The following is a 14,132-nucleotide window of genomic DNA, read 5'->3' as shown; positions in this document are numbered from 1 at the left end:
AGACAGTAAACTTCATAAATAAACAATTGCTACCCGTGATGGTTTTACACCAGCACGTTACTTGTTTGTTTGTGTATCCTGGTTTATTTTGGCCACCATGCTGTTTTGTTTGCTTAAATAATTTTATTTGAAATAAATCTGTGCACCAGCGCATTCACTCTCCTTACTTGTTGCCTATTTCCTGGTCTGCCGTCACCACCAAGCCATCATACCACAACATACCAGGGCTGTGTTCGAAGGTTCGTTCGCCAGCCAGGAATTCAAAGGTAGTTTTAAACCTTCGAAGGTTCGTCAAGTTACATTCACGCACTCCATGTGTTTTTTTGTTGTTTTTTTCTGTTAACAGAAACCGTTTTACAATGTGTGAGTACTATAAATGACACATTAAATGTCACTCGCATGCAAAATTCGATCTTTTGATTTCTATAATGCATATTACGTAAACAGAAGTTGTTGTATTAAAATCCACTGCCAAATCGTAGCAACTCTATATGGTGCTGCTGCCGTGTATGAAGCAGGGTATAGTATGCCAAAGCACTGGGGCGGTACCTATAGCGGTTGTAGTGCTTCAGTAAAATATGTACTGAATACCTAGTGTACCAGACAGTGTAAGAGAAGTGCTATGGTAGAATATGTTTGAAACATACAAAATATACAGTAACACTAAATTTTAATTTTGAAAACTGAGCACCATCTGCCTCTCCACCCTTCAGCTTGTGTTATCCAGAGGCAAACTTTAATTTCTTAATTCGCCTTTTCGACAGCAAAGCGTTGTATAGCGTAAACTGTATTGAAGAAATGTCTCGAAACCCCTATGCTGTTTGGGATTTTTTTGTTAAATGCCCAGACTACCAAAAAAAAAAAAAAGTTGAATACAAACTGTGCAAGCGAGTCGTGTCATGGAGCCATACCCAATCTCTGGGGTCACTTGACAAGCATAAGCTCATATTATTATTATTATTATTATTATTATTATTATTATTATTATTATTATTATTATTATTATTATTATTATTATTAGTGTTATTATTAATATTTATAGTAGTAATGAAGTGTGACTGCTGCTGATAACCTGCTTAGAATGATCACTTTAAATAAAGCTTTGTTTTGCCTAAGTCCATTGCAGTTGGTGCTGCTGCAATGCAAGCTTACTGTATATATCACAAGCAGCATCAATTACGTGTACATAAATGTGTATTTTTATTTTTTATTGAAATTATAAAAACATGATTACTGTTCTAATATAATGTATTTTTATCTACATGTGAATGTTTTAATCCATTTATATGGATTAATTGTAAAATAGGATTTTCAATCAAATCTAAACTAGTAGCTATGGTGACGTCACCAGTAAATTATGCAAATGAGTACCATGGAAGGTTTGAACCTTCCTTCGGTAATGTGTTCCGAACCTTCGAAGGTCAAAATGTACCCTTTGTTGCAGCCCTTTTTGCAAATTTAATAACTTCTTCTTTTGCATGATTTCATATATTCGTTGCAATTTTCTACAGGGTCTGGACCAACAAACTCTTGCCATAACGCTTTTAATAGGACAACCATTTATTGATCATAATAACTCTGCCCTTTCCCTCATATTAATGGTGCTGTATTGACTAATAAAGGCACATTTCTAGTACAATAAAAATAGTTATATTAGGTCTACATCAAGTTTAGAAATTTCACAGACAACCTGCATCACAAAGACAGAAGCGGTACACAAGATTGTAATAGTGTGATGATATGAAAGAACTGCTTAGACACTTTTTTAATCTTGTTTTTTTTGCCAGGTTGTAAAAATGTTACTTTTTTTGTAGGTAATTAGGAATATAATGTATAATGGGGCTTTGAAACTAAGGGTAATAGCTGCTTGCCTATTCTGCCGTCTGACGGTAAACTAGTTCATTGCTGAATTTTCAATAGAAATGATCAAATACTGTAGCATGGTATGCAAACAAACAAAAGCTTTAGCTTGTATCTCAGTGTTTAATTTGAACACGTTCCTTTATATATATTTTCTATAGAAATATTTTTATAATTACTCCTTGTGATCTTGCATATTTGGTTTATAGTCATAAAGGCAATATGGTATTAAAGAAACTCAGTGGAAACATGTTTCAACAAAATCCTTTTTGTACTGGTTTACCTGAAGATCCAGCGGCAGGGTACAGTCCAGTATCACCCTTTGATTCTGGTAGTGGGATTAGGTATGGATTGGGGGGGACTGCTTTAATGCTTAAAAGTGTCACCGTTTCTAAATTTCAGGCATCGATATTAAAATCCACTGCTGTTTAGATAAATAAAATAAATCAAATTATACAAATGTTTTTGCCGATTCTTACACTTATTTTGAGTGTATACAACTTTGGAAGAGTTACCTACAGCATCTCAAGATCTGCTCAAAAGGAATATATATATATATATATATATATATATATATATATATATATATATATATACTTTAAAAAATACTTTTCCAGTGAGAAGTTTTCTGTTTATTTAATCTAATCAAATGTGCAATTCATGTTCAGATGGTTTGGTAGTTTTACAACATTTTGGTTTCATAAGAGGCCATTTAAAAGTGTCTTAAATGGACTGCTGATGGTGGCCGATAATAGTAAATTGGGACTATAACACATTGGCCTTAACTGTAAGGTGATCTTTTTTTTTGGGTGGCCTTAAAACAAGTTTGGTCTATATTTGGTATATTAGGCAGTGCATTCATTGTATTCAGAGCATGGGAGTAGCATTAGGGTTCTCTTTGGTTTTAATCCTTGTAAAAAAGCAGAATCATTAGCATAGCTTGCTCATTTTAGTCCTGTGGTTTCAGCAACGTAACTGACCCTTCACTTTTTGGTGGTTGATATGAATTAGGCACACACATACTCAGAGCACACTCGACACCTCACAGACGTGATCTCTCACCCTCAGTAATGTATCGGTTCCATTTAATAGTGCAGCTGTGAGACATTGAAAAGGCTGCTGATTGTCAGAAATACTCTTTGAATACCATGAAACTGCATAACGGCAGTGATGAAAGTGACGATTGTAACGTGTTGTATTGTCATGTAGTGAAATAAAAGTTGTGAACGGTCATCCAAAAACAAAAAAGTTACTGTGTAAATGTTATTCATACCGAAGTGTGATGCACAGAACACCACAAGAAGGTGTTAATATGAAATGACAGCCTGAGCTTCAGACAAAAGTTCAAGTAAACGGTTACAAATACATCCGTTTAACCCGTAAAACAATGTTCAAATTGGTCTGGAGTCCAGTCTGATTAGTTTTATTAAGAACATTTCAGAACAAGAGGAGGCCCTTTGGCCCATTCTTCTGTCCATATCTGCTCATTTTAGCAACCCGTCTGTTTATTTCCCATTAAAATATCTATTATGTTGTTGATATCAACTCTTCTATGTCTGAAAATGTTCAGTATATTTTAGAGATATATTAAAAGATTTTAGGCTATAGTGTCCCACAGTCCTGATCCAACAGTTTGTTGTTCATTTTGATTGTCCTTTCGCTATATATATATATATATATACAGACGTGCTCAAATTTGTTGGTACCCCTCCACAAAAAACGAAGAATGCACAATTTTCTCTGAAATAACTTGAAACTGACAAAAGTAATTGGCATCCACCATTGTTTATTCCATATTTAATAGAAATCAGACTTTGCTTTTGATTTTTTATTCAACATAATATTGTAAATAAGAAAACAAATGAAAATGGCATGGACAAAAATGATGGGACCGCTAACCTAATATTTTGTTGCACAACCTTTAGAGGCAATCACTGCAATCAAACGTTTTCTGTAGCTCTCAATGAGACTTCTGCACCTGTTAACAGGTAGTTTGGCCCACTCTTCCTGAGCAAACTGCTCCAGCTGTCTCAGGTTTGATGGGTGCCTTCTCCAGACTGCAAGTTTCAGCTCTTTCCATAGATGTTCGATAGGATTCAGATCAGGACTCATAGAAGGCCACTTCAGAATAGTCCAATGTTTTGTTCTTATCCATTCTTGGGTGCTTTTAGCTGTGTGTTTTGGGTGATTATCCTGTTGGAGGACCCATGACCTGCGACTGAGACAGAGCTTTCTGACACTGGGCAGTACGTTTTGCTCCAGAATGCCTTGATAGTCTTGAGATTTCATTGTGCCCTGCACAGATTCAAGGCACCCTGTGCCAGGCGCAGCAAAGCAGCCCCAAAACATAACCAAACCTCCTCCATGTTTCACTGTAGGTATGGTGTTCTTTTCTTTGAAAGCTTCATTTTTTCATCTGTGAACATACAGCTGATGTGACTTGCCAAAAAGCTCCAGTTTTGACTCATCTGTCCAAAGGACATTCTCCCAGAAGGATTGTGGCTTGTCAATATGCATTTTAGCAAATTCCAGTCTGGCTTTTTTATGTTTTTCTTTCAAAAGTGGAGTCCTCCTGGGTCTTCTTCCATGGAGCCCACTTTCGCTCAAAAAGCGACGGATGGTGCGATCAGAAACTGACGTACCTTCACCTTGGAGTTCAGCTTGTATCTCTTTGGCAGTTATCCTTGGTTCTTTTTCTACCATTCGCACTATCCTTCTGTTCACTCTGGGGTCGATTTTCCTCTTGCGGCCGCGCCCAGGGAGGTTGGCTACAGTTCCATGGACCTTAAACTTCTTAATAATATTTGCAACTGTTGTCACAGGAACATCAAGCTGCTTGGAGATGGTCTTGTAGCCTTTACCTTTACCATGCTTGTCTATTATTTTCTTTCTGATCTCCTCAGACAACTCTCTCCTTTGCTTTCTCTGGTCCATGTTCAGTGTGGTGCACACAATGATACCAAACAGCACAGTGACTACTTTTCTCCATTTAAATAGGCTGAATGACTGATTACAAGATTGGAGACATGTGTGATACTAATTAAAGAAACTAATTAGTTTGAGATATCACTATAATCCAATTATTTATTATCTTTTCTAAGGGGTACCAACAAATGTGTCCAGGCCATTTTAGAATATCTTTGTAGAATAAGCAATAATTCATCTCTTTTCACAGCTTCTTTGCTTTATTCTATGACATACCAAAGGCAAGTATACATGATAAAATAGCTTTTAATTTCATCACTTTTCAGGAGGAATGAAGCATTATTTCAATGAGCTGCAAGGGTACCAACAAATTTGAGCACGTCTGTATATATATATATATATATATATATATATATATATATATATATATATATATATATATATATATAATTTTTTTTGTCACAGTGATGCAAATGTTTTTGCAGTTTTGTTTTAAGAGTACTTAAATCGATCTAGAAGAAATGGATTGTAAATTGGATTGGATTGGTGTTTATTCTTGTTGTCTTTTGTGGTGATACTTAAAATATACTGTGACATATTTGAATATTCAGACTAACAGTGCTTGAAATATACTTCACTCTGCTTCTACTCAGAAGGCTGCAATCTCACTCAAAACTCGCTTGTGGGTATCCTACAGCAAGTATTAGGACAGCTTAATCAATGTAGAATGACTGAGGTTCGGAAATATAGGCTGTGAAAGGAAGCGTCAGGAATGAGACTCAGAGTCTGGAAGCTGCAGTTAAAGTGCTGTTGCGCACGTTTATTAATGCAATAAACAGAAAACACAGGGACAAAATAAACACAAGAACAAGGAACAAAAATAAAAGGTTTAAACAAAACAAAACCCTACTTTCCAGGCTGGGCATCACCTTCACTAGAACTTCTGCTTTTAAAACTCCTGTTCAGGCTGGGCATAAACCTTCACTGAACCCTCTTCTCTCAAACAAGGGATTTGGCTCCCCTTGTATACCATGTGGCTGGGGCTTGATTGACCATCAGTTAGTCAATCAAATCCCAGCCACCTTCCACACGTGAATCTGGCAGGGATGGAATTAACCCCATCCCTGCCAAACTTAAATTCAACGGAATACATCTTTATTTACACACAGCCAAACGAAACACTGTTTACAGACAGGGCTTCCACCCTGTCACATGAGCACGTTATTGTTTCCCGTGAAAATCAGTCTTTAACAGGGCGATGTTACATACGTGGGTCTTCACTGAATAATACCGAGTCAGACACAGAGCAGTGGGTATTGACACGCCACACAGGCTTGCAGATTTAATAATACCAACAATGGTAATCCTAGTGCCAGATTTCATAAAGAAAACAAAACAAAGCTCAAAATAAAAGTTTGCCACACACTGCGAGTGCTAGCCTCACTAAAAGAGACGTCCCGCTCCAGGAACCTACTGTACGAAACCCTCACCGTACTGTTGTTGGGATCAAAATCCCCTAAACTAACCTAGCCAAGTCCCGGCATCCTCCCGGCGACTCCAGCCTCTTCCTGATGGCCACGAGCACCGTCTTGGAGTGGAAGGGTTTCGTGCAGTAGTTCTGTCCTCTGGAGCAGACTTTCTCCTCGGTGTACACTAACACAGAGGCTTTCTCTCAGCACCCGTCTGTGTAGCCATGGCGTTGCAGTAGCCTTGAATGTTGGCACTGCTGTCTTATACAGGTGTAAGCTCCCCAGGCATGCCCCCTGCCAGCCAATCAGGACCTCCCAATCCGCTCAGCTCCGGGCAAGCCTTCCTGTTTACCAAAGCAACAGCGCAGCTGAACCAGCGACAGGGTCCTTCCTGTCACACAGTCTATATATCACAACTTTTTGGGCTTGTTATTTAAAATGTTTGTTTTTAATACATGTCCACCAGTTTACATTTTCCTTTATTCCTGCTAAATTGAAAAATAAAATAAATAAACAGACAATAATTTAGGTTAATTAAAAAACAATGTTTTACTTTTTTTTTTTTTATTACAGCACGTTCCACGGCTTTCTATACAGCAAGAACAATAAACTTTAAAAGAGTTTTTTGTGTGGAACCATCTCAAAGCTCTGTACATATTGCACACAAACTGTTACAACACTGCCCCAGCATAACACTGAGAGTTCAGTGTTTTTAAAGCAGTACTGCTTTGAGCCAATGATAAGTCACCTCTGAAAAAGGTCTACATTCATGCAGGTTCTAACAGGTTCATTTTGTGCTTATTTTGCAGATATTGACATGAAGAAAGACATTGAGACGTTGATAGCACAAGAACGAGCTGAAATCATCTCCAAATATGACAAGGTACTGTAGTGTGTTGCAGGTTAAAAATAGATTAACAAAAATATGTCCAACTGTGATTTATGTATTGTACAGGGACAGATGTTCAAATATTGTTTTTACAGTTATTTAATGTTGTGTTTTTTTTAAACACGATTGCTTGAAGGATGGTTCAAAACTTCCTATTACATTTGGTGAAATATTATCAACTGTATTTTTTAAACATGATTCCTGTATATGCTTTATTTATTGGTTTGTTTATTTACACAGAAGCTGGTCGTTCATTTATGAGCCCATCCTTATACAGCGCCGCCCTGTTCCACAGAAAAAAGACAACGTAAAGAAAACTTGCACCGTGCATATGCATGTTTATAGTAAACAGGGGTTGGACATATAAATACACATCTGCAATATTAATATGATCTGTGTCATGATACATATGATGGTCCTAATGGGCTTCTTGTATGATGCATAATAGTTTCAAATTATCATATATTTTGTTAAAAGACAAAAATGAAATGATAGGGCAGTATGTATTCATACCAACTTTGCTTCATTCAAGAACCATTATGCTGTGCTGTTGGTCTTGTGTCACAATACAAATGATACATAAATTGTTTGTACGATATGTCATGTAAAGAAAGTATTGAGATTCATTGATACACGATTAATCATTACACCTTCTGCTGTAAACTCAGGATTCATTTTATAAATGCCTCGTGCAAAATTAATCATTAACCTTAACCTTAAATACCCCAGCCCAGCCCAAACCTTGCTGACAGTGTCATGGCAGTTCTTATTACTTTTATGTACAACCCCTGCAGCTTACATTTGTATTACTGTACAGTGGTAGCCAAAACCAGCTATAAAAATGTCGAAATATGACGTGGTACTCTTCGTGATAAAAATGAAGTCAACGCGATATGCAGTTCAGTTAACCAGTCCTGCATATTCTGCACACTAGAGGGCGCTATCTGACTAGAAGCTAGTTTGTTACAGATTGCCAGGGATCCTAGTTTTCCGCAATTCAAAAAAATAAATAAAAAAGATTAAAATCTGCGTTATTCTCCAATTAAAATAAAAGGCTAAAATTGAGCCACCCGCGTCACATTATAAGTTACACAAACAGTACTACTGAAGAAAAGTTAACACAGGAAATATTTATTGGTACACTTTTAAATTATAAGGAAGTTACACGCTCACCGGTGTCATCAATCAATAATATAAACGAATTTACCATTTTACTTTAAAGATTACAAATAAACAGTAATAATAAAAACCAAAAGATAGTATTCATATTAGTTTATCTCCAAGTTAATCTTTGTCGTCTGGATGGCTAATGCCAAACTTATTGACCCGATCTTTTAGCATCTTTAAACAGCTTGTTCAGTAGTAACAATGCACTGGGTACTGAAGTAAACTGCAGCTACGTTTCAGCATGTTCAACCTTGACCTCTGTTTACCAGAAGCAGTTTTACTGAACAAGTATGTTTATGTAAATTTAAAGCAAAATTGCCTGTGTTGATGATTATATATGACAAGTGTACTGATTTGGTTATTAAACAAATCCTTGCATGATTTTGCTTCGCCCCAAGTGTAAAACTAAATTATCCAACAGCATAGAAAATCCGAGATTTAGTATTTTTCATGACAAGCATGTGAAGGTGGCTTCATCTTTTCCTAGCTATTGGGTTAAATAAAAAATAAGGTGCTGTCCGTCCGTCCTTTTTTTTTTTTTTTTTTTTTTTTTTTTAATTAAATTTATTTTCTGTTCTAAAAAGATGGATGGAAATCCTTCCATGAATATTTTCTCTAAATATTTGTAAACCACTCTAAATAAGCGAGTAAAATCTAAAGCAAGACATTGATAATTTCAAACTTGTAAGCGCTTATTTCTCAGACATAAGAAGGTCATGATTGGGAATTTGATGTCCAGGACACTCATGATATCTGAACCGTATCAGCAGTGGACCAACAATGTCAATTACCATGGATCCATGGCAAAAAAGGGCTGACTAGAAACCGGAAGGATATTCTATTAGGATATTTGCACAGACGGTTCTATCAGCTTTGGTTTCAAAAGTGGAGGAGGCAATTTCTGTAGCTAAGGCATGTAGTAATACAATTAAAAATAAACTTTCTTTTCATTCATATTGGCACTTTTGCGACGTTCAGAGAACAGGAAGGGGTATTTCACAGCCACTCTATGGTCCCAATGTTCAAAACAGAAAATATGTTTATAGTACTGTGACCATAGACAGCGGAAATGGTATCAGCGTTGCCAGATTGTTTTTGCAATGCCCCACCACATTTTGGAAGAAACCAGCCAAAAACAACACATATTTAAGACTTAAATATATATTACAAACGCATAAAAAGTGCTACACATTTATTTATTTATATGCTTTGCTTGTTTTTTTTCCTCACAATTTACAGTACAGGCACCGCTGTTTCTTATCTGATGAGCTCAAATGTGGTAGATCCAGGAAAAAAAGAAATTCAGAATGTAGTGTAAAATTAAATTGTCCAGAACTGCCAGCGGATACAGTGTTAAAAAAATGTATTTCAGAACAAAAACAATTGTAATTGTACTGATACAGTCCTTAAATTGGTGAAGAATAAAACTAACTTTATTTCTCCTCGTTTCACAATCAAACAAGAAGTAATGTGTAAGAATCCCCATATAATCAGTCCAACGCAGAAATGCAAGCACCACATTGCCCTGTGTAGTATACCACACCCTCCCCTTTTTTTTGGAGCTCAGCATCCAGTAAAATTACAAATCACACAAACGCTCGCACTTGCAGTCTTGAGCCAGATTTGCTGAATGCACAATAAAAATAGCCGAACCACCAAAGACAATATTTACCCGCTAGATGCTTTCAAAATGAGCCAAATTAATCTATCTGCCAAATTACACTGCCATGTCTGGCAGCACTGAATGGTCTCACGATTGAGAAATTTCACAATGAAAAAACTTGTACAAACAGTTCTTTACTACTTCTCCTGTCTGCTGGAGATCACCAAGAATACATTGCATGCCAACGCTGCCTTTGTTGATTGATGTTTCTGCTGGGTCATAGTGGAGATGTTATACAAATTGTTGAGAAATACAAGTTGTAGTACTTCTGCAATGTGAGGGGGACATTTCCCCATTGTTGAAAAAGTGATCATCTCCTGTGCCATTCAAAAAAGGATGAGTGTTTTGTGCTGTATTAAAACTTGTAAGCACTTTTTATACAGCCTGCTATATTGATTTTAGTTGAATAACTATAACTCCTCCTGTTTGAACGAGCGTGAACAATCAAGCATAACTCCAAAGCTAAATTTTGAAGTCCACAGCGATCCCTGCTGGTTTATTTAATGCATTTTCTGCTCTCCTTTGCCTCCTGCTGGCAGGACTAATGAAGTGCAGCTGATTCAATGGTAGTCAGAAAAAACAAGATTGTAAAGCTGCGACAAGTTTCCGTCATCGCACTGCGACAGTATCGCGACAGGTTAATAGCTGGTTTTGGCTGCCACTGCAGACTATGTGTAACACATGCAAAGCAATATAGTTTTTAAACATAACCTTACACAGCATGAGGGTTGTGTTTATGAGTGCTGTGTGCATTTTGGTTGAACAGCAATAAGCCATCATTGTATACAACATATTGTGAGGACTGCATATACTAGAGTTTGGGAGCAGAACACCTAAACCAGTTTGCTTTCAGATAAAGCATTTGAGAGTCACTATGTCTCCAATGTGTAGTTTTTAGCCAACATATATTTTCTTTTAAATAAATGATATCTGGGACTACACTACTGTGTATTAAATAAATATCTGTTTGCAGGCCTAAATACCTAAATAAATTAAAACTACCTTTCAACATTATACACAAGTCCTTTTATAAACACAGTTTTGTGTCCGTTATTGTGAACCAGGGCCCTAAGGGGATATAGCGCTATACTTCGCATAGGTTTGTGGGCTCCAATCTGGAATATATACTGTAATGGTGCATAAGGGCTTTCTTCTGTATGTTTAAGAAACAGCTACTGTAGCTATGAGTGAGTGGCTGGGCGAGAATTCAAAACCAGAACATGTTGGCTCTTGAAATCAACTCTAACCACCAAGGGATCTGCCTGCCATCAACTTCTCATAAAAGATGTGAGAGAGATGGGAAAAATCCATTGCAGCCACGCAGTTTCTCATTGAATTGACTCTTCCATGTACTTAGAAATAACCAGGACTTTCTAATTCTTGTCAGCCAAAGGGAGGGACTCTTAAATATATAGCAACCAGGGGTTTTAAAGAACATAACAGGGCTTGAAACTCGTAGTAGCCCTACACCCAATCCTGGTTTCAGAACTACCTTCAATTAAGTTTATTATTTAAATGATCAGGAGCCAGTAGTTTGTTGTTACTCCTTTTATAACTGCAGCAGCAACAACTTCTGCTAGTGAAGTAGTACAGACTCAGCAGGGACTTATTCATGCTATGATGAGAAATGTGATCAGTTCAGAGCAGATTTACCAGGGAACGGATACAGTACTAGATTCAATACTATACCTAAACAATCCAAGTTCTGAAACCCAGGACTGGATGCAGTTTCAAGCCCATGTGCTACTAGAATAAGAGCAGTACACCTGTGTTCTGTGCTGCCCATGTGATCCTAGTCAAGTGTGATCCTATTGCTTGAACAGCCAGAACTAAACAAGTTCTTCAGTCAAACTTAGTGTCGTGGCTGGTTAAAGGCCTTCATCTGAGTCAAAGTAAAAACAGTAAGAACATAAGGTAATAAGGTAATGTAGCAATTCAATGCTAGAGAGGAGAGAAAATGTTTTTTAAACACTGGAATCTGTCATCGTACATACGTATAGATAAATGGATGTCACACTTCACATTTTTCCATATATCTGGAGGAGTCACCCATCTAATATTAATGAAACTTGGTTATTAACATTATTTAGCATGCATTTTTGAGAGTATCAGATTCTGGGAAGAAAGGGGTTTGTCTGTCCATACTGTCCATCTGTATGTCACACTTACATTTTTACATACATTTGGAGAATTGCTTATCAGATTGTGCTTAAACATTTCATTCCTTGTTCTATACCATTCTGTACATACTATACATGGTCATCAACTTTTTCATCATGCTGATGACTCTAAATTTACAGCCGTGGTGGGGGTGTACTGATATGCGTGTTGTAAACTTACGATCATTGACATTCGCACAGTACTACCACTTGTGTGCTATTCTAAATTGCCATTGGCAGTAAAAGGCCAGAATCTTTTGCACCTCCTGGGTGGACTATTTCCTTTCCCCAAATCTTAGATTGCTAGCTCAAAACCGACAGGGACAATATGATTAAATAGTAAAGAACAAACAGAACTGTAAGAGTTTGGGGTTTAATGCAGCAGCTGTCGTCTTTAATCAGCATGTGTGTTTTTTCCAGGAGACCATGGGAACATGAAACCGTCCCAATGTTGTAATTAGAGCCTGTGTTAGAAATCTGGGTCAGCATCCTTTGGCATCCAAATAGAGAATGAGCAGGCAAAATTAGACCATTGTACTTGAAGGCAGTATTTTATTTACAGTATGTCTGAACACTTTGCTGTGCGATTTATAATGATACAGGTTGGTGTTTATTCATTTAAAAGATTAGCACAATCTTGCAGATGTCTGTTTGATCGCTCCAAGGCTACCTTTGCTCTGAAGTTTATAAAAAGGAACCGTTCTCGGGACAGTTGGACAAATGTCAAACTGCTGGGGGTGAGATATTCACCCCACTGTCTAAAAATGAACTTGCTAAAAATATATACAGTCAGCACTCACATATCCAATTTTCCTATTTATTATACAGAGGAAGATAACCACTAACGTGCAAAATCCCCAGCACCATCAGGTAAGTATTGCACAGCATCAGACACTGTACCAGCACTTAGCATCTCCGCTCTGCGGGTCAGCTGACGCGTAGGCGTCGGTGCTAGCGTTCCACACTCAGTACTTGCGCTTCGGCGCTCGCGCTCCGGTGCTTTTGGTGTCAGCGCTTCTGCGCTTGGTGCAGCGCTTCGGCGCTTTGTGCAGCGCTTCTGCGCTTGGTGCTTAGTGCTTCTGCACTTGGGGCTCGGTGCTCGACGCTCGACGCTTCGGCTCTCGGTGCTCGACGCTCGGTGCACGTTCCATCGACGCTCGGTGCTCGACGCTTCGGTGCTCGACGCTTCGGTGCTCAACGCTCGGTGCTCGACGCTTCGGTGCTCGACGCTCGGTGCTCGGCGCTTCGGCGCTCGACGCTCGGTGCTCGACGCACGCATCCTCGGCGCTCGACGCTCGACGCGTCGGTGCTTGACGCATCGGTGCTTGACGCATCGATGCTCGATGCATGCACCTCGGCGCTTGACGCGGCGGCGCTTGATGCACGCACTTCGGTGCTCGACGCTTCGGCGTTTGACGCACGCACATCGGTGCTCCTCGCTTCGCTCTACTGCTCGTCAGTGCTTGCGAGTGCTAGGCACGATGTCTGAGTTTCACCGCTGCGTGACCTGCCAAGCCAAGTTGCCTGCCAGCGATCCACACGAAGACTGCGTAGCATGTTTGGGGCCGGACCATGCCGTATCTGCCCTGGCAGATAGGGCATACTGCCATCTATGTGCGGGTTTCCAGACACGCACCCTTCGCCAGGGGGCAAGGAAGGCAGTTGTGGGTCGTTCCCCATCCTCGGGGTCGTCCCATACCATCTCGGCCCCACCCTCGTCTGTTTTGACGCCGCCGGTGACGTCACAGCTACCCAGGAGCCCATCCTCCCAGCTTACAGCTGGTCAGAGGTCCCCAGCCAGGCGTGCTCGGGAACGTTCCCGCAATCCCTCCTCTCGTGGGGCACATCCCCGTCGGGAGTCTAGGTCGAGATCGCCTCGCTGTAGAAGGCACTCTCGCTCCCCTCGAAGGGGCAGGCGACATCAGGACACATTTGGAGTGGCTGAGCTCACCTCCAAAATGTCACAGTTCATGGAGGTCATGATGGGACAGCAATCCCTC

The 14,132-nt window shown here is 39.1% G+C and overlaps 1 protein-coding gene across 3 annotated transcripts in view; it reads left to right on the top strand.

The window, feature by feature from the left end:
* The window catches only part of LOC117435123 (USP6 N-terminal-like protein), a 96,330-nt gene that overhangs the window by 37,824 nt on the left and 44,374 nt on the right, over window positions 1–14,132 (top strand). For 2 of the 3 annotated variants that reach the window (XM_034058076.3, XM_059002980.1), the window contains one exon: window positions 7,064–7,137. In XM_034058076.3, the coding sequence (XP_033913967.2) occupies window positions 7,072–7,137 (66 nt within the window). In that variant the 5' untranslated portion in view covers window positions 7,064–7,071. Of the gene's footprint in view, window positions 1–7,063; window positions 7,138–7,383; window positions 7,451–14,132 lie in introns of those variants that run through there. The other variant, XM_059002979.1, reaches the window with a different exon arrangement.

This window comes from Acipenser ruthenus, chromosome 28 (assembly GCF_902713425.1).
Source record: "Acipenser ruthenus chromosome 28, fAciRut3.2 maternal haplotype, whole genome shotgun sequence".
Taxonomy (NCBI): Eukaryota; Metazoa; Chordata; class Actinopteri; order Acipenseriformes; family Acipenseridae; genus Acipenser; species Acipenser ruthenus.
Note: the sequence above shows the minus strand (reverse complement) of the source record. Positions and strands in the feature narration are given on the sequence as shown.